We start from the raw sequence: 18,796 nt of genomic DNA, 5'->3' as shown, positions 1-18,796 counted from the left end.
ATATTCCAGAATACAGTCTGCTCATTCAGGACCCCGGAGAGCATTGACATGTAGATGTGCTGAGGCCGGATAAGACTGCGATGTGTCAGATGTACAGCTGTGTTCTCCGCCTTTGAAAGAAATATTATCTCTCCTGTTGTGTTTAGCACATCTGTCTGGCCAAAGATCTGCTGCTTATTGTGGGCCCCATTGTGGAACATCCCTACGCCCAACAAGCAGGCCTGTCTCTGTCGGCCCCTCCCCCCTGCCCACCCCCCTGCTAGCACAGGGGCTCTTTTTGAGTCCAGACAGCCTATGAGGGATGGTCTTTCTGCACAATCAGCCACACAATCGGCCCTCTATCCATTGACAAGGGGGTGGGGATTGGGGCGTCATCGCGGGAACCGCGCTGGTCGGGCCTGGTTTCCATGACAGTGCGGCTGGCATTCTTCTGGTGGTGGGCGGGGTCACCATCCCTTTCACCCAAATATAACATACTCCTCTCCACCCCCTTGACTCAGGTCATTGTCAAGTGCACAAGTGGTCCTCAGATGGGCTAGCAAAAAAAATAGGGTGGGGTCAGGGTTCAACCCCATGGCTCCCCGCGCAGCTTTTGTCACCAAAACCCGCATCGCCTGTGAGCGGCCCGCCAGAGTGCGTCGGCTTCCCTCGGCTGACGCCACATGGGGGTGGGGATTGATGGTCTTCGTCCCGTCTGTGCTCCGCTCCTACACACCACCCGAACGCTGCCGACCTACCAGTCGCCTCTCTGAAGTTCATAAGCCCAGAGACCTGCCTCCCCCCACCGGTGTGGGACCAGCTGAAAGTCCCCTAGGTCAGCAGCCTTTGGAAAAAGCCCCCCAGGGAGACATCGGAACCGGTAAGTCTAACTTTGGTTCAGATACTAAGACTGTACCATTACGTTAAGATATGCACCATGTCTCAAAATATGTCTAGAAAACAATTATAATTATTGTAGCAGGAGAGGGTGTATAATGTGCACTGTGCACATTATTTCATTTATGTGCGTAATTTAATATTGTCTTGATATATATATATATATATATATATATCACCCCAAAGTAAATTCCTTGTATCCTTGTGTGTAAAAGTGCTTAGCAATAAATAAACAATTCTGATTCTAATCATTTATAATACTTCACGTAAATGAAGCAAGTGCACAGAATTTATTATTCTTAACTATTTTTTTTATTGTAGTTTCACAATATTCTGTATATATTCTGTAAATATGTGTGTGTGTGTGTGTATGTAGATATATATGTATTTGTCTGTGCACTATGTTCTTGCTACTGTGTGCATCAGAATTTCCCCCTGTGATTAATGAAGTCACAATCACAATCTTAATCTTAAGGTAGTTTGTTACACAGACTTTCTGAAGTCTGGTTTTCTAGTGCAGCGTTGCAGCTCTGATGCATCACATAAATGAATGGGGCATACCCTATAGCTGGGCACACACTGCTGCAGTGTGAAGTCATGGTTGTGGAGGGATTTAGAGGATACGGCTAATTGGACCAAAAAAAGTCTGATGTAAAGAATCCTCTCCTACTTTGTGCCTTCGGATTATTCCTGACTTGAGAGCCCCAGGGATTTGCTGAGAGTGCCAGGGAACACAGCCACCTTTCAGTTAAATTTGGGAATTTCTGGCTTGGGGTGGCACTGCTATTAAGAAGCATTTCCCTTCTTTTCTGATTGTTGCAGTATTTCCTGCATCAGTGTTTCCCAACCCGGTCTGGGACCCCCAGACACTCCATGTTTTTGCTCCTTCCCAGCTCCCTGCCAGACAGTCCATGTTTTTGCTCCCTGCCAGACAGTCCACGTTTTTGCTCCCTCCCAGCTCCCTATTGAAAAAAGTGGACTGTTTGGGGCTCCCTAAAGACCAGGTTGGGAAACACTATTGTACATGAGGCCAGGGCACCTCCACGTTTCCCTTGTTTCCATACTGACTCTCTTACTAAAACAAACAGCTTTAATGCTGTCCATGACTGTCAAGGGCTGCAGAAGATCTTCAACAACCAGGCGTCCTCTGTTTTAGCCAGAGGACGCCGATATTAACGGATTAGTCCCCAGAAGGTTACGCGTTACTTCAAGCTGAGCTTTTCCCAAGCATGAAAGGCTTTTTGTTACGAGACCAGGGGATCGAACCCCCCACCCCCGTTTGAGGTTTCCTCACTGAGGGATGTGTTTTTAAGATCACCATTTTTAACCCTCCGATCTTTGCATTTTTGCTTGTGAATGCAGGATATGCAGAAAATTTAAATTGCTTTCTCAAGTGGGGGGTTAAGGGCCTCAGACAGGGGGCCACAGACATAACTATGCTGCCAAAGCCAGACTCAAACCGGTGACCTTCTGGCTGCAGAGCCACATGCTGCCCCCTGGAATGCGCATATATGTGCCCTTTTTTGAACAGACAGAACCATCTAGTGGAGTCAAAAAATATTTCATGAAGTGCACTTTTGGCCATCACTTTCTGTCTGACTGAAATATTCACAGATCATAGTGAATTAGTCTAGTATTTAGCAAGGTATATTTTTTTTGTTGGCAAATGATTAAGGAGGATTAGGGGATGTTCAGTTTTTTGGTGTTTCATTTGTATTGATTTGTCTCCCCCCGTCAGTTAGAAATGGACTCCACCACACCTGAGGTCACAGCTATGTTTTCCAACCAATCCATGGAGAGCTGTGGAGGGGAAAGCACCACCGAGAACCTGATCTTTGGCTGCTATTACATTCTGGTCTTCTTCTTGGCCCTGAATGGGAACTGCCTGGCTCTGTGGGTCTTCTCCCGCCAGCGTGGAACTTCTACTCCAGCCAATGTCTTCCTGTTGCACTTGGCTGTGGCTGACCTTTCTTACGTGGTCATCATACCCCTACGAGCCACCTATCACCTCACCGGGGGCCACTGGCCCTTCGGAGAGCTGCCCTGCAGGCTGGCCGGCTTCCTCTTCTACGTCAACATGTATGCCAGCCTCTACTTCCTGGCCTGCGTGGCCGGGGACCGGTACCTGGCAGTCGTGCATGCCGTAAGGTCGCTGAAGGTACGCCGAGCCAAGTATGCGCACTTTGTGAGCTTCACCCTGTGGGCGCTGGTCGCCGTGTCCATGGGGCCCCTCTTGGCCACACGGCAGACCTCGGAGGTGGCCGGGGCCACGGTGTGCCTGCAGCTATACCGTGAGAAGGCCTCTCGCCGGGCGCTCGTCTCCCTGGCCGTCGCATTCACCCCGCCCTTCCTGGCCACCCTCTCCTGCTACCTGCTCATCATCCATAGCCTTCGCCGGGGCTCACGTCTGGAGCCGGCGCTCAAACTTAAGGCCCTCCGGACTATCGGCCTGGTGCTGCTCATCTACGTGGTCTGCTTCCTGCCCTACCATGCCAGCCGTGCCATCTTCATCCTGGGCTTCGCCCAGCCAGCCGTCTCCTGCGGGGCCAGGAGGGGCCTGATGCTGGGGAACCGCCTCACCTCCTCCCTTGCCTGCCTCAACGGCGCCCTGGACCCGCTGGTCTACCTCTTCGGAGCGGAGAAGTTCCGGGGCAGCCTGCGAAGGCTCCTCTGCAGGGAGACGCTGGGAGCCTCCAGCGCCACCACGGGGGAGCTGAAGGGAACGCGCGAAAGCTCGCTGAGCGCCAAGTCGGAGCTGTGAAGGATGGGCAGGAGAGACTTTGTCAGGCTGAGAGGCGCACGGAGCCACACGCGTCTGGAGACGCAATGAACTGGTAGTGTTTTGCACACAGACGCGCTCTGTTCTAAGGCTGCCCCGCTGTTAACCTTGGTTTCCTGTTATAACAAGATCACTCTGCTTCTGATTAGGTTTTTCGCCTTTTATTTTTCAACTGAAAATGTACTATAGAGAGTAATATTCCAAATTTGGGACTTTTTTAGTAAAAAAGAAGCTAAGACCTGTTTATCCTTCATAGACTCCCAAATGATTTCTACTGCTGTGGTTTAAGTAACACTAAATGCTTTGTTTATTTGCTTCTGAAGGACTTTGCTGGTCATAGTCTGGTCATTTCAGCAGATGTGATAATGTTCACTGCACCCCTACTCGGTCCTATAAACTGTCCTCAGTGCCGGTCATTGGTGCCACACCTCCAACCTAACATTAACGAACAAATTAAAATGTGCTTTTTCTTTCAGCAGAAGCTACTCGTTTTCCCTTTTATTTAGAATTATGGCTGATGTACCAACATGAAAACCTGCTGTCAGTCTAGAGTTTGTTGAGAGGCCCCGAAGACAAAATGAAGTCACACCAGTTTTATTCCAGATTCTTCCTTCTCAACGACCTCAAAATTCCCCACATGTATGCTTTAAGTATACATTATCATCAATAATGTGTCATTATTATTATTGGTATTTTTATTTCAGAGCGTAATAAGAAACTCTCAGCCAATCACATCATCACACATCAGGCTTTAACCACTCAGAAAAAAGGAGAGTCTGCATGATCCCCGAGTGTCCACCAGGGAGCGCCTAATCCCACTGTGTGCAAGCGGTCTTCTTCACTGCTGCAAAGAGACTCTAAGGCCAGTATCTCAGATCAAGAGACTCCATTTAGTCAGAATCCTAATCCAACCATGTGGAACCATAAACTGAGAAAAGCAGCAGAAAAGGTCACAATGACGCCTCACACACATCTGTGATCCAGGCCCAAGGAGAATTCTCTAACCTCTGCCTTAATTATAATGAAAAACAGATAATTAATGAATTCTGATAATTAATGAACCCCCACATCATAACTGATCAGTTTTAATGTGATGTATATGGAATTTAAAAATCCACATAGGTGAACAACGAAATGTATATTTTTCATGTTGCTGTGACAAAATCCCAAGCAAAAGGTTCTGGTTGCTTCTTGTTCCTGCTTTACATTCTATAAGAAGAAGGTGGTGTCTGAACAGGATACCAAAGTCAGTGTGAGACTTTGTCATGAGATGTTTTCATTTTTAGAATAATTCCAGACACGTGTGCAGTTTTTCCTAGTGAGCTCACGGAGGGCGGCCTGGTGAGCAGGTCAGACCAGACCGCAGCTCACTCTGCCCGATTCCCAGATGCTACCACACTTTGCTTACAGACAATTAAATATTTCTCATACCTGCTTCAGCTTCATTTGTAGCCTATGGAATCCAGCCATTTACCCTCTACACCTCCCAGTGTCCTGACAGTGTGTCAGAAAAGGTGCTGATTTGCTAGGACCTGCATTTCTCCACAGTGAGAGCTACAAACCCACTGCAGTAAAATACATTAAGGAAACATGGTTTATAAAATCATGGTTTACAAAGGATTAATCTTCTCCAAAGCTACATTTTATTGTCTGATCTATGTAAAATAGTGTGGGTTAAATAAAGATTATAAAAAATTATATTTATTTTCAGAAATCAAACTGGTTATGAATCCTCCTAAAGGGTGATTCATTCTACAGGAGGATGGTTCTGAACCTGAACACAGGCAGTATAGTACAGTACAGTACATTCTACAAGGGGATGGTTCTGACCCAGAATGCAGGCAGTATAGTACAGTACAGTACATTCTACAGGGGGATGATTCTGAACCAGAACACAGGCAGTACAGTACATTCTACAGGAGGATGATTCTGAACCAGAACACAGGCAGTACAGTACATTTTACAGGAGGATGATTCTGAACCAGAACACAAGCAGTATAGTACAGTACAGTACATTCTACAGGAGGATGATTCTGAACCAGAACACAGGCAGTATAGTACAGTACAGTACATTCTACAGGGGGATGATTCTGAACCAGAACACAGGCAGTATAGTACAGTACAGTACATTCTACAGGAGGATGATTCTGAACCAGAACACAGGCAGTATAGTACAGTACATTCTACAGGGGGATGATTCTGAACCAGAACACAGGCAGTATAGTACAGTACAGTACATTCTACAGGAGGATGATTCTGAACCAGAACACAGGCAGTATAGTACAGTACATTCTACAGGGGGATGATTCTGAACCAGAACACAGGCAGTATAGTACAGTACAGTACATTCTACAGGGGGATGATTCTGAACTGGAGCACAGGCAGTACAATACAGTACTGCCTCTTTAAGGAAGCTTTATGTGATACCTTGTCATCTGCCAAAAAAAAAAAACATGTTTAACTGGAAATAAGAGAGCACACACAAAGTATTATTTCAAAATATGTTTGTAATATTTTGGATTCATAACTGAAGATTATTACTTATTCAATTCTAATTAGACTTAGTCAATCTTGCTGAAGTGTAACATTACCAACTTTTGAACATTTATATATTCAGTAAAATAAACAAAAGTGAAACCAAATATTTCAGTGATCAGAGGTGATTATTGTGCTGACAATCAGACTGAAGAAATGGCGGCCAGGTCCTCTGTGCTGGAAGAGGAGCTCACCTGTCCTGTGTGCTACGAAATCTACAGGGATCCTGTGGTCCTGAAGTGCAGCCACAGCTTCTGTAAAGTTTGTCTACAGCAGTACTGTGGAAAGGAGGGCTCTCAGGAATGTCCTGTTTGCCGGAGAAGGTGTTCTATGGATTTTCCACTCTCTAATCTGGCCCTGAAAAACGCATGTGAGGCTTTCTTACAAGGCAGAGCTCGGAGATCTGCAGCAGCACATGAAGCTCTCTGCATTCTGCACAATGAAAAACTCAAGCTCTTCTGTTTGGATGATCAGACACCTGTGTGTCTTGTTTGCCGAGATTCAAATCGACATGAAAATCACAAACTTCGACCCGTACAGGAAGTCATCCCTGGATACAAGGTTGGACAGCTGTTACCTATTATTATGTTATGTATGTTAAAATACATAATATTTCTAATTGTATATATAAATGTTTGTAATAGAGTTAGAAGTTATGTAGATCACAGGTTTACATAATGTAAGATCTGCTCTCCTGCTGACCATTTTGATTATATGTTAGATGTTTCTGAGAAGACATTTATCTCAGTGTTACCAAGCTGGTTATTAATCCTCCTAAAGGACAATTCATTCTACAGGAGGATTCTGCACCGGAACACAGTATAGTATAGTACCCATGTATCTTAAAACCACTTATTCTGCACAGGATCTTTGAGGTTGGGGGGGGCGGGGGGGGGGGGGGGGGGGGGGGGGGGGGAGAGACTAGTGTCTATCCCAGGCAGCACAAGGCAGGGGGCTGGATGCCAGTTACAGTGCATTTATAATTAAATAAAATTATTTGCCGCCACATTACATGTGTGCAGACATCAAAATGGATGTTAACATCTGTTCCTGATGGATGACAGCTGAGCTACAAGTGTTTTTGTCAATCATATCATAAGAACATAAGAACTATACAAACGAGAGGCCATTCGGCCCATCGAGCTCGCTTGGGGAGAACTTAACTAATAGCTCAGAGTTGTTAAAATCTTATCTAGCTCTGATTTAAAGGAACCCAAGGATTCAGCTTGCACTACGTTATCAGGAAGACTATTCCATACTCTGACTACACGCTGTGTAAAGAAGTGCTTCCTTAAATCCAGTTTGAAATGTTCTCCCGCTAATTTCCACCTATGGCCACGAGTTCTTGTATTTGAACTAATGCTGAAGTAACTATTCGGTTGAACAGCATCCAAACCTGTTAGAATCTTATAGACCTGGATCATGTCCCCCCTCAGTCTCCTTTGCTTGAGGCTGAACAGATTTAGCTCAAATAACCTTTCCTCGTATGACATTCCTCTAAGACCAGGAATCATTCTTGTGGCCCTACGCTGCACCTTTCCTAAGGCCGCAATGTCCTTTTTAAGATATGGTGACCAAACCTGCACACAATATTCTAGGTGAGGTCTCACCAAGGAATTGTATAATCTTAGCATTACCTCCCTTGACTTAAACTCCACACACCTGGAGATATACCCCAACATCCTATTGGCCTTTTTTATTGCTTCCCCACACTGGCGAGAATGAGACATGGAAGCATCAACATAGACACCAAGGTCTTTCTCATAATCAGCTACCTTTATTTCAGTATGTCCCATAAAATACCTGTACTTTATATTTCTGCTCCCTACATGGAGTACCTTACATTTGTCTATGTTAAATTTCATCTGCCAGGTATCGGCCCAGTCACTAATTAAATCAAGATCCCGCTGTAGCTGCTGAGCCGGTATCAATTCATAACAAGTTGTCGACCTATCCTCTATTAAAAATACAGTATCAGATTTCAGGTCTTTGTAAGTATCAGTGAAATCAGGCAGTGGTGGCTTAATGGATAGGGAAGCACACTCCTAATTGAAAAATTGCAGGTTCAAATCCCCGACCAGCAAGGCACCACTGAGATACCCTGAGCAAGTTAGCACCCCCAAGCACTGCTCCCTGGGTGCTGAATTAGCTGCCCCCTGCTATGTCACATTGTCACATATGGGTTAAATGCAGAGAACACGTTTTGCTGTGGTGTGTCAACAATGATAATTAATCACTTAATTCTTAATTAAATAGGAAGATACTCTTCTGTGATATCAGATTAACCTTATTCAACTGATACATTTGCAAAATGTTTCTGATAAGCATTTTCAACATATTTGCAGTAGCAGTGAGAGCTGAACTCATTCAGTAAACCTCACATCTGCTGTTTCATTCATGAAGGAAAAACTGAGATTTTCACTGAAGCCTCTGCAGGAGAAGCTGGGAGCTTTGAATGAAATACAACAAGCCTGTAACCAAATAGCAGAACGCATCAAGGTACAGAACTACCTACATTATAGTGTAAGAACAGCAGTGACATTACTGGACAGGCTGCTCTGTAACAGCACTGAGGAAACTCACTTTCATTTCAGACTCAAGCCCGGCACACAGAGAGACTGATAAAGGGGGAGTTTGAGAAACTTCACCAGTTCCTAAAGGAGGAAGAGGCAGGCAGGATATCTGCACTGAGGGAGGAAGAGGAGCAGAAGAGCCACATGATGAAGAAGAAGATTGAGAAGATCACAAAGGAGATATCATCCCTCTCAGAAACCATCAGAGTCTTAGAACAGGAGCTGGGAGCTGAAGACGTCTCATTCCTACTGGTGAGGATGGATCACAACTGGATTCAAGTGGTTAAAATATAGATGTATCTAGTAAATTTGATATTAATCTTCTTTACTCCCTTTCAGAAATATAAGGAAACACAGAGAAGGTAAGGAAACTCCAGTGTCTCTCCTACAGTTTAGTGTGAAATGCTTCATGTTTTCATGGTTGTAAAAAATTGCCATTATGGAGTTAGTTTGAGATTCCTGTAGATGAGCCTCAGACTGCTTACTGTCCGTGGGGCTGACATCTGGGCAGAGGGTGAAACATCTACTGTTAATGCTGGACATTGTTACAGAGCCCAGTGCCCAGTGCGGGATCCAGAGGAGGTTTCAGGGGCCCTGATTAATGTGGCCAAACACCTGGGCAACCTGAGCTACAGAGTGTGGGAGAAGATGCTGGAGAAGAAAGAGATTAAATACAGTGAGTAGAAGATGTCAGAATGGAGCAGTTCCATAATCTCTCTGTGCAGATGGAGTTGTTTGAATTCTAATTTTTCTCTCTGATTCCATTCAGCTCCTGTGATTCTGGACCCAAACACAGCAGATGTTGAACTCATACTGTCCGATCATCTGAATACTATTACCTGGAGTAATGAGATACAGGAATATCCTAATAACTCAGAGAGGTTTACATGGCGCTGTGTGCTGGGATCTGAGGGATTCAGCTCAGGGAAACACTGCTGGGATGTGGATGTGGGGGACGCGGAATTATACTTTGTGGGTGTGGCTAATGAGTCCATCAACAGGAAAGGGGACGTCCTTCCCAAAGCAAATGGAGGACTATGGGTCATAACACGTTATAAAGGTAAATTGGCAGCATGGACCTCACCACCGTACCCTCTGTCTGTGGAGAGGAAACCCCAGAGGATCAGAGTGCAGCTGGACTGGGACAGGGGAGAGCTGTCATTCTCTGATCCCAGTAACAACACTCCTCTCTACACCTTTAAACACTCTTTCGCTGAGAGACTGTTTCCTTTCTTCTTTACCTGGGGTCACAGGGTTCCGTTAAAAATCTGCCCAGTGAATGTTTCCATTGCAGTAACAGCATTGAAACTCTGAGCACTGTAATCGTAATGACAAACATTGACCACAGTACAGTATTATATATTATTGTTGTTCAGGAAGCAGATTCATGATTAATTTTTTTTATTCATTTTTTAGTGGAAATTGACTTTTTTCAGGGTGGAGAAGCTGTCGTATACCTGTTTGGGGGCTGTCATATTATTAATTTCCCTGGACCTCTTATCCGGTACAGGTTGCCTACAAATGTTACTGCAGTGCCAGTGCCGTCTCTTTAAAATCCAGTGTAAATGCCAGTTGGTGTTTCTTACTCTAACATGCACTGTGACCGGTGCATTTTTAACAGCATGTCATCATGCGGCAGGTCGTGGCGGTTGCATCACTTCCTGTACATCAAATGACTGACATGAGCCTGGATTAAGGATGATGGCCAAACCCAAACGCTTGTCTAGTGAAATTCTGGGAAGAAACTGAGGTCCAGATTGACTTACTTCTCCAGAATGAGATTGACACACATTGACTGCAGAGCTCATTTATACATGGACATAATGCTTGTCCTGAATGTAGGTTTTGTTCATGTATCTAACACTGTAACTGAACAAGAAGGGAATGCTGCTCGGGGGAATGTGCACTTTCCAGCATGGAGGCCAATAAAAGCTCCATTCACATCCTCTAATGCTGGTCTAGGCTTCTTGTGCAACTTCCACTACATTCCGGTCATACTATAAGAACAGCAATGTTAGACTATTTTCAGTATGAACAGCAGGGGGCGCTGGAGTGAAAGAGGAAATGAAGTTTATTCTTTGAAATGCTATTCTTACCACTACCAGATCCCAGAAGCCTCGAAGATGCATTCAGTGGAAATCCTATAAATGCTGTCCATGAGTGCAAAAACTGGAGCACATTTTAGTGTTTGGGGTCAAAAGGCAATTATGGGTGTTCAAGTTTCACATCTGTAACCCTAAGAAAACCTTTTATACAATGTGGAAAGTGTCAAACTCACTGCAATATCAGTTGTGTTCATTTCGTATGGGTCATGAACTGCAGAAGGTGTGTGTCTGTGTGTAAATGACTCCCAGTGAGTAACGCCGGTTACTGTTAATCATTCATTTTTATTATGGCTGCTTTACAAACTCTGTCCACCTTCCAACTGAAGGGGGCGCCCTGCGAACACACAGCTACATCAGGCCCCACATGCCAGAACTGGTTTACTGTGAGGCCGTCACTGACGCGTGCTCAGCCCAGCGGGACAGAACCATACAGCCTGACCCGAAACACCACAGAGAGAGAGACATGGAAATAAGCAGCATCGGCACACAGCATCATATGAACTGATCAGACTGTCCTGCGAGTTAAAGGCCAGTCAGCACAGGGGAGACGGATCCGAGCATCTTACAGAATCATTCAAAGGTGTGTTGATTCATGACCGGTAAAACGGTTACAGGCGGTGATGTGCTCAAATCCCAGGAGGGGGGGGACACAGCATCACGACATTACAAAATGCAATAAGGGACTCCAGGGACATGGAGGGGGGGAGGGGGGTTACAGTCTAAATCCAACTGATTGGACCGTTTATATGCGGTCCAGTTTTTCACTCAGGAACTCTTCTACACTGTCTGTGTTCCACTTGAGGATGCTGAGCTCCTCGGCGATGTTCCCGTTATCGTCCAGCAGCTTGAGTACGGGGTCGGAGCCTCGGACGTACTGCGGGGGGGGGGTAAGGGAGGCAGGCATCAGATGGAGGACTGGCTGCTTGGGAGCGATCATGAGGGGACCAGACACATGGAAGCAGCGTTAGCAAGTGTGCCGTGATGAACTACATCAATTAGCATCATGCTGCACACTGTAACCCAACTGCTCCAGCACTAACAGCAGAACCTACATCGTACCGTTAGCATTTCAAACTGGGGTGAACATGTCACCAGGAGAATGTAGGTGGGGGCCCAGATTATAAACCCAGACGATCATTACACCCCTGTGAACACAACCTGTGCAGAGCGGGTAACAGTACAGTTTGGGGTGCGGTCTAGAATAGTGGTTGTTGGTCGGTGCCTATAAGCGGAAGGTTTTGGGTTCAGATCCCACAGATAGCTTGGCCCGGAACCGCAATTCTCATAATTCACGCCACGCAGCTGTACATCCGACTTCAGGAACATCCTGTCTGTACTGGATTCCAGCTGTAAAGATGCGAATGTAAATGTGCCAACTCTGTCCGTCACCTTAAGAAAGCTGTGTGTTTATCAACTGAACCCTGCAAGCAGCACCCAGATGTATTTTCAGAGACATTTTGCTGCGACCGAGTGGTTGGGGGGGGGGGGAATGGCAGTTCGTCACACTGCTCTCCATTAGCGTTCCTGCCTGAGCCTCCACTTTTTATGAAAGTAATTACAGTTATCATGCTCCTGCACCTTCTCCAATTAAAGAGCCCCGGTAATTGCATTCGGCCGAGTGCGTTTTACGGATAATTAATTAGCCCGAGGAGCGGCAGGCGAGTGGCGAGGGCCCCCGGCCGGGTCTGGGGCTGCATGCCGCCTCCACCCGCTCACATCCATCCATCAGGGCGACTCCTCCGGGCTGGAGGGGGGGCTCATCCGTCACTGTCTGCTTAACGAGCCCCGGCGCTCGCAAAGGAGCCCAGCGTGAGGGCAGCCACGGTGCCATCCGCAGGTGCGGGGGGGCACCCGGGGCAGAGGTGCCCTGTACAGACACCCTCCCCTGGTCGACATGGCACTGCGGGTGTGGGGTTTGGCGAAGCGGCCTGACGGGATGCAGCTTTGCCTTGACGGCTTATAAATGTGCCACTTAAGGGCAGAGGAGTCTGTCAGCTCTCACCTTCCCTAGATGAACAATAAACCCCTTTAACTTGACGGCACGAAAGGCCGACACTGAAACGTCTCCGTGTAATAATCAGAATTCCACATGATTTCCCAGCTAATAAGCTGGGATCCACGTGTGGGCGGAGGGGCAGCTCAAGTCGGCGCTTCTCCCCCAGGATTAACGATTTGGCCCATTTTCAGACAGAAACACCCATCACAAGGTGCAGCGGCTGCCTGCCAGACAGAAGATTCCGGTCTTTACCTTGATCTGAAGACCCTTGAACATCTTTGGCTTGTCGCTCCTGACAAAAGCTGAAAAAAGGACAATAGTCACAACGAATGCAGTACATGACAGAGACCTGGGAGGACGTACATGGGCCTCTAACGAGGGAGGGGGTGCAGGGTCGGAGCACATCCACACAGATGAGGGGGGCAGGTGACCGAGACGCTCGCGTACAGCCATGCATCACAATACCATGATTATTCGACGACATGGATTTTACCACGGTGCTCCAACGCCGGTCACTCACACATTGCCAAAACGCCTTCAGGCAGGCAGTCAGAATGCAGCCTTCTGGTGACATTTCCGCAGATGGCGGGTAAATAACTAAGAAGGACACGTCGACGTAGGAGGGTAAGTTCTGCCGTTCTGGGTGCCATTAGTGTCGTCGTGGTGACGGCTGGGTGACACATGTCATGATTCGCACCCAACTAAAAGGTCTTAAACTTTTTACAAAATATTTTTCTGACAGCAGATTATCAGGTCTTCTCCTATGGTTCATTATGAATGTTATTTTTTAGGTTGGATTACCCTAACTGGGGGCCCTAGGATAACTCCAGCATAGACCCTTTTCACCGAGGTGTGGTGGGGCCCTGATATTTGCCCGGGATCTGGGCTATAGCCTAGGACAGCCTGAGCATTAACCTCCGCCCTAGATGCTGTCACATATCCTAGGAATAATGGGGGTCTGTCCCTCCCATTAACAGCATGATCTGTCTCAGGTGTGGCAGACCTTCATGTCCTCCAGACCTCACTGTCTGAGCAGGAATTCTACCATAACACAGGGCACAGAACACACAGGAAAGGATGCGCAGGACAGGCCTTCAGAGCGAGCGACTGCACCGGCTGCTGTTTAGCTCCTGACCGCATCACTCACCTTGGACTTGGGGGAACCTTCCGAGTTTTCATCCACACACCTCCAGGATAGCACCAGGGTAATGCTGAGGGAGACAGAAGGGCGTACGCTCGGTCTCGAACACACGCACGGCAGGCCTTTCCAACAGCACACAAACAAACGGCCAGTCGCTAAATTCACTCTAAGCTGGATGCTGATGAAAAGCCGGGGGGGGGGAGATGGATTCATGTGGGTAATAATTAGCTGTCAGTCACTGTACATTCATCTACATGCAACATCTCATTGATATCTTCTACATCACGGCACACGATTCCATAATGGCATGTGTAAATGCCCCCCCGAACACAGCCTGAGAGCGCAGTGACCATGTCGACGCGAGACTCGCTTCTGGTTTGCCCAAATTTTATCGCTGTCCCACTCTGGGGTCCCCAACGTGACACCAGCTCTGATATGATTCCGCCTCCAAAATACTGGAAAGGTTTAGGCTCCTTATTAGACAGCTGTAGTGCAGGGGTGACCGATGGCGTCCCTATCCAGACATCACAGCACCGGGACACAGATGAGGACAGCAATACGTTACCATACTAACGCCTGCTATTGTCTGCTCCAACAGGAGGGGGCACCGTAACACCTTATTCCTCCCCTTACCATGGGCATTTTATGTGGCCCACGAGGACCATGGACCCAATTCACACTGGCAAATGGCCTGGTTCTGTAAATGAGCAAACCTTATGGGCCTTTTATGTAGTCCAAGGGAGTCAATGGAAATGGAGCGAAACAGGGCTGGACAATATGCAGAGACCAGTCTAGGAGATGGATGCCTTCTCTAGTTGGGGGTTGGGGGTGATCACTTCCACAGCCGCCTGCTGTAGCCCCCCCAGTCGGGCAGGACGGCGGCTGGACCGTTCTCAGAGGTGCCGCTTCAGGTACCGAGAGGCTCTGCCTCAATTTCACGCCCAGCTGGCCTGACCGCCCACTCATCCCTCTTTGTTTTACACCGACAGAGCTAGAGGCATCGAGGGGGCGGAGCTTAGGACGAGAGCCAAGAGGGGGAGTGCCTCTAGAGATACGGGCTCCACAATTGGCTGGCCCATAAGGCACACGATGATGCATGACGGCCATGTGTGAAACAGCAGCATGTGCGTTCAGGCAAGGGCGGACAGCGACGCCAGCATGCACATGTGAGGCAGCCATCGATTTCCTGTCTGCCTCTTTACCTGGATGCCAAAAGTGCTTCAACTTACTGGTTATTGGCTGACTGGGAAAATAGGATCAAGGGCACAGCAATCCCTAACAAATCCTACAGATAATCTATACATCCCATTTTTGCTGGGCCACACGTACCATTCTACCAGGTTTAGTGAAAAAAAGACAGACACAGCCTGAGCAGACCCAAGGAATATCTGGCTTTAGGATATTCATATCTAAAACCTATAGCCAATGATGGCAGAACTGACACCACAGAGCATAAGACAGAAGACAGCATATAATTCCTGCCACATCACTGCAGACTGGAAAAGTGATTAAAAATCAATGGAAATGTTCTGGCCTGTTATTGCCTTCAATTGAAAGCCATACGACAGACTGGCCTGAGGGTGCTGTAGAACAGCATAAGAAAGGTGCAGAACAGGCTGGTTAAAGTCCAGTAGGCAGTGAGGTTGACAGTACAGGAGGAAACCTGCTCTCATAGGTTTATAAGCACTTTATCCCAGGCAGAAATACCATATGTGAAACCAAAAGAAGAGCAGAGCTTCCTGTGTCCCCAATGCATATTAAACATGGAGAGCAGAGGTATGGAGGCTCACCTTCCTGGCCTCGACCTGGGCTTCCTCTTGGCAGCACTGCCTGCAGAACGGGTCGAGCTGGGTCAGGCCAAACTGGCCCAGCAGATCACAGGAGCTGCGCAGGAGGTTGCTGGAGAAGCCCAGTTCTCTGCAGGCCTCGGAGGACAGCTCGGCGCCATAGGACGATATCTGAGCAGGGAGCAGTAAATGAAATAAGACACCAAGTACACTCCCCCTCCACACCAGAGGCAAGGTGCGGGGATTTCAATCCCCCCCCTCAGCTGGTCACCGACGGTCTCATTCTATCAAAACAAACGATGTCGTTAAACTGGTGCTCGATGTGAGGGGCACCCCGGGTGCCTCCAGCTGTGACATCACCTCTCTTTATTAGGATCTCTGCTTTGGGCGCCAGCTGACAGGCAGGAGCCGGAATGCACAGGCAGGGCTACAACCGGCACGCCTGCTCTCGGCTCTCTCCCACGCCGTGCCCCATGCTGCTGAAATTAATGAATTATGGAAATTTCTGACCTTCCCCTTACAAATTGAGTATTTATGAAAACCTTGAAAAAAAATTTAAAAAGTGCTTGAATTACTGCAGTTAAGTTCCTGTTTCAGCTTCCTGGCTGACATGAACAATTTTTGCTTTCGTTTTGACACTTTTAGATGGACCCAAAAGCACCACGATTGAAATGGATGTGTCCCACTACATCCCTGCCTGGTGAGGCTTATTATACAGTCCTGTTCTCCACTATCATTTTAGTGATTTTGCAAAAAACAAAATAAGTAGGTTTGGATTAAGAACCAAAATCATTTACATGTTCATTACGCTGCACTCAATGCACGTTTCTTTTTTTGATAAATAGGTACTTTAATACTGAGGTACGGGAATACTCCGAAACCTTCAAAATCATTTATTGTGAACACTAGGCAAATGTGACACCTGAAATTAATAGTTATGCTGGATTCTCAGCTGGCAGAACGCCACACACGACACCCACCAAAACGCCGGGTGGTCTCCAGCACCGCTGATCAAAAATAGACTTTAATGGAGAACCCAGTGGGCCAGGGCAGGTGAGAAAACACAAACGGGTGCCGACTACATCCACAAATGTGCCGTCACTAGGTAACTCTAGCGGATTCAGAGAAGATATTTTCGCAACAAAGGACATGGTTAATGAAATTAATTTCATGCCACTTTAATGAAAAATGTTTCTGATAATGTAAAAACTTTTCACACATTAATAACAGCTGTTTAAACGCAGACTGAAAGACATTTTAATTTCTACTAATATTAAGTTACATAATACGTACAACGTCCTATTTATAAGCGATATATATTCGCAAGTCTAGCACAGATTAATCAGCCTAGTGAAACATTTTACGGCGAAATACTGCTGTTGCACGGATCATTTACACAAGTTGTTTTGTTCTGGCTTTAAACAAACTTTTCCATTAAAAGCCACGTCATAGCAGCCGGCTTCACTTCCGACTGAAAAGCATCTCATACATCGAGCACCAACAACGCCTAAATTATGTCTGTCTACACTAACGATATTAGACATTTATCTGATGAACAAATCTTCCATAATTTTATTAAATTGCAATCAATTTTATAATGTATTTACCGCTTGCAATATCGACAAGAACCAAAAGAGGTAGACCTCCCCCGCCATCTTGGAATGTATTTTTTTCCCGGGGGATGGGGCATAGGACCCTTACAAAAGAAAGTGGCGCTCGCACGTGCCTGTTAGTTTTCCAATCTTGGTCTGTATTTAACGATCAAACTTGAGCCACAAACTCTACCTATAATGACCTTAACTAATCCAAAGTTACATATGCCCACCATTAGTTTTAAGTACCTTGACACATTACATATGTAACGGTTCTCTACGGAAATCGTTGCTGTGTGCGTGTGTTTTTGCTCAGGCACTCCTTCAGCCCTCCCCAGATGAGCAGCGGCAGCCGGAAATACGGCATCCGAAGCGTCCAATCGCCGCCTGCCTTTTTTTTTTTTACAGCTCCTTTAAAGCTGACTAGCGGCCGCGGCGTAGTGCGCCTGCGGGGAGCTGAGCTGGCCAATGGTTGTACCCCTCGCGCTGGTGGGAGGACACGCGCACGGCGCACTCTCGTCGCGGTCGCCTACTCGCCAGGGAAAGTGTACATCGGAACGAACCGATCGGAACCGAATCGAATCGCACCGGGTTCGGCAGAAGCGGACCGGGGCTGAATCGGTACCTTCGCACGGAGGAACGAGGAGGGGTGTGAGCGTGGTCTCTGTGGCGTAGAACCCTGACGCACCTGAAGGAAGCACAGTGTGAATAAAATAATTTCAGTAACAGTGATAATAAGAGCGACTGGCTGCTGCAGCCAGAGGGGAGACCCGCCGGACCGGGGCACCCCCAGCGTCCCGGCTCCACCGTTCGCCTGCCGTCCTGCCGGTTTTGGTTTGGTTTTATATATATACATTTTGATCGGCCACGGTATGACTCGCTGCGATCCGATAGTTTGATGGGGCTTTTACGGATTATGATGCCGCCCAAGTTTCAGCTCCTGGCGTTGCTCGCCTTCGCCGTGGCAACCCTCTTCCTGGAGAACCAGATTCAGAAGCTGGAGGAGTCCCGTGGGAAGCTAGGTAAGATCGCACCCGAGGCGCCGTCTATCGCCCCCCCGGTCCCAATAGAGGCGGCGGGGGGTGCTCCTGGCCATCCCCGTTGGCTCCTGCGGGGATTGGATTCGGCTTAGCAACAAGCCAGCCAGTCCGCCCGCCCCCTCCTCCCCCCGATCCGGTGTCTGCTGAGGGCCGGCGGCTGCATGGCGGCGCGGCTCCGTCGGTCAGCGCATGGGTGCCAGCGGGTCCATGTGCGGGGACGGTAAACCTCTCCGTCGCCAGCTGGCCGGTGGCAGGTCTCCGCCGGGAATCGGATCTCCTACCTGTGGCTGGCAGGGTTTCAGAGCTGCGACAGTCCGTCATATTTACACTGATTTTGCCATGAAAGATTCCCTGTCGATGATGGGAAATGAT

The 18,796-nt window shown here is 47.5% G+C and overlaps 4 protein-coding genes across 5 annotated transcripts in view; 3 read left to right on the top strand and 1 right to left on the bottom strand.

Annotated features, from left to right (window-relative positions):
- Positions 1–11: 11 nt before the first annotated feature.
- Positions 12–5,089, top strand: LOC111846452 (uracil nucleotide/cysteinyl leukotriene receptor). Of its 2 annotated transcripts, none has more exons than XM_023816615.2 (2): positions 12–859; positions 2,619–5,089. In XM_023816615.2, exons 1-2 carry the CDS (start codon positions 574–576, stop codon positions 3,635–3,637), a joined length of 1,305 nt encoding a protein of 434 aa, XP_023672383.1. In that variant the 5' UTR covers positions 12–573; the 3' UTR covers positions 3,638–5,089. The 2 variants fall into 2 exon arrangements, with proteins under 2 accessions (XP_023672383.1, XP_023672384.1); XM_023816616.2 differs by having other exon boundaries at positions 2,615–5,089.
- A 1,231-nt stretch (positions 5,090–6,320) lies between these two features.
- LOC111846454 (E3 ubiquitin-protein ligase TRIM35-like) lies at positions 6,321–10,969 on the top strand. Its single transcript, XM_072704457.1, has 6 exons — positions 6,321–6,751; positions 8,594–8,689; positions 8,785–9,015; positions 9,103–9,125; positions 9,315–9,439; positions 9,533–10,969. Exons 1-6 carry the CDS (start codon positions 6,347–6,349, stop codon positions 10,075–10,077), a joined length of 1,425 nt encoding a protein of 474 aa, XP_072560558.1. The 5' UTR covers positions 6,321–6,346; the 3' UTR covers positions 10,078–10,969.
- A 161-nt stretch (positions 10,970–11,130) lies between these two features.
- Positions 11,131–17,535, bottom strand: selenof (selenoprotein F). The gene is made up of 5 exons (XM_023816620.1): positions 17,400–17,535; positions 15,796–15,963; positions 14,012–14,075; positions 13,117–13,166; positions 11,131–11,742 (listed from the first exon to the last, which is right to left on the bottom strand). The coding sequence occupies exons 1-5, from the start codon at positions 17,445–17,447 to the stop codon at positions 11,611–11,613; spliced, it is 462 nt and encodes a 153-aa protein (XP_023672388.1). The 5' UTR covers positions 17,448–17,535; the 3' UTR covers positions 11,131–11,610.
- Positions 17,536–17,807: 272 nt separating this feature from the next.
- hs2st1a (heparan sulfate 2-O-sulfotransferase 1a) overlaps positions 17,808–18,796 on the top strand; it is a 43,988-nt gene continuing 42,999 nt past the window's right edge. The window contains exon 1 of the mRNA XM_023816618.2: positions 17,808–18,406. Coding sequence (XP_023672386.1) covers positions 18,283–18,406 — 124 coding nt within the window. The 5' untranslated portion in view covers positions 17,808–18,282. The remainder of the gene's footprint in view (positions 18,407–18,796) is intronic.

Source organism: Paramormyrops kingsleyae, chromosome 21 (assembly GCF_048594095.1).
Source record: "Paramormyrops kingsleyae isolate MSU_618 chromosome 21, PKINGS_0.4, whole genome shotgun sequence".
NCBI lineage: Eukaryota > Metazoa > Chordata > Actinopteri > Osteoglossiformes > Mormyridae > Paramormyrops > Paramormyrops kingsleyae.
Note: the sequence above shows the minus strand (reverse complement) of the source record. Positions and strands in the feature narration are given on the sequence as shown.

Coding starts and splice junctions, on each gene's coding strand:
- LOC111846454 (XM_072704457.1), top strand. CDS start 6,347: ATGGCGGCCAGGTCCTCTGTGCTGGAAGAGGAGCTCACCTGTCCTGTG. Junction 8,690..8,784: donor AAATAGCAGAACGCATCAAG/GTACAGAACTAC, acceptor CTTTCATTTCAG/ACTCAAGCCCGGCACACAGA. Junction 9,016..9,102: donor AAGACGTCTCATTCCTACTG/GTGAGGATGGAT, acceptor ACTCCCTTTCAG/AAATATAAGGAAACACAGAG.
- LOC111846452 (XM_023816615.2), top strand. CDS start 574: ATGGCTCCCCGCGCAGCTTTTGTCACCAAAACCCGCATCGCCTGTGAG. Junction 860..2,618: donor CCAGGGAGACATCGGAACCG/GTAAGTCTAACT, acceptor CCCGTCAGTTAG/AAATGGACTCCACCACACCT.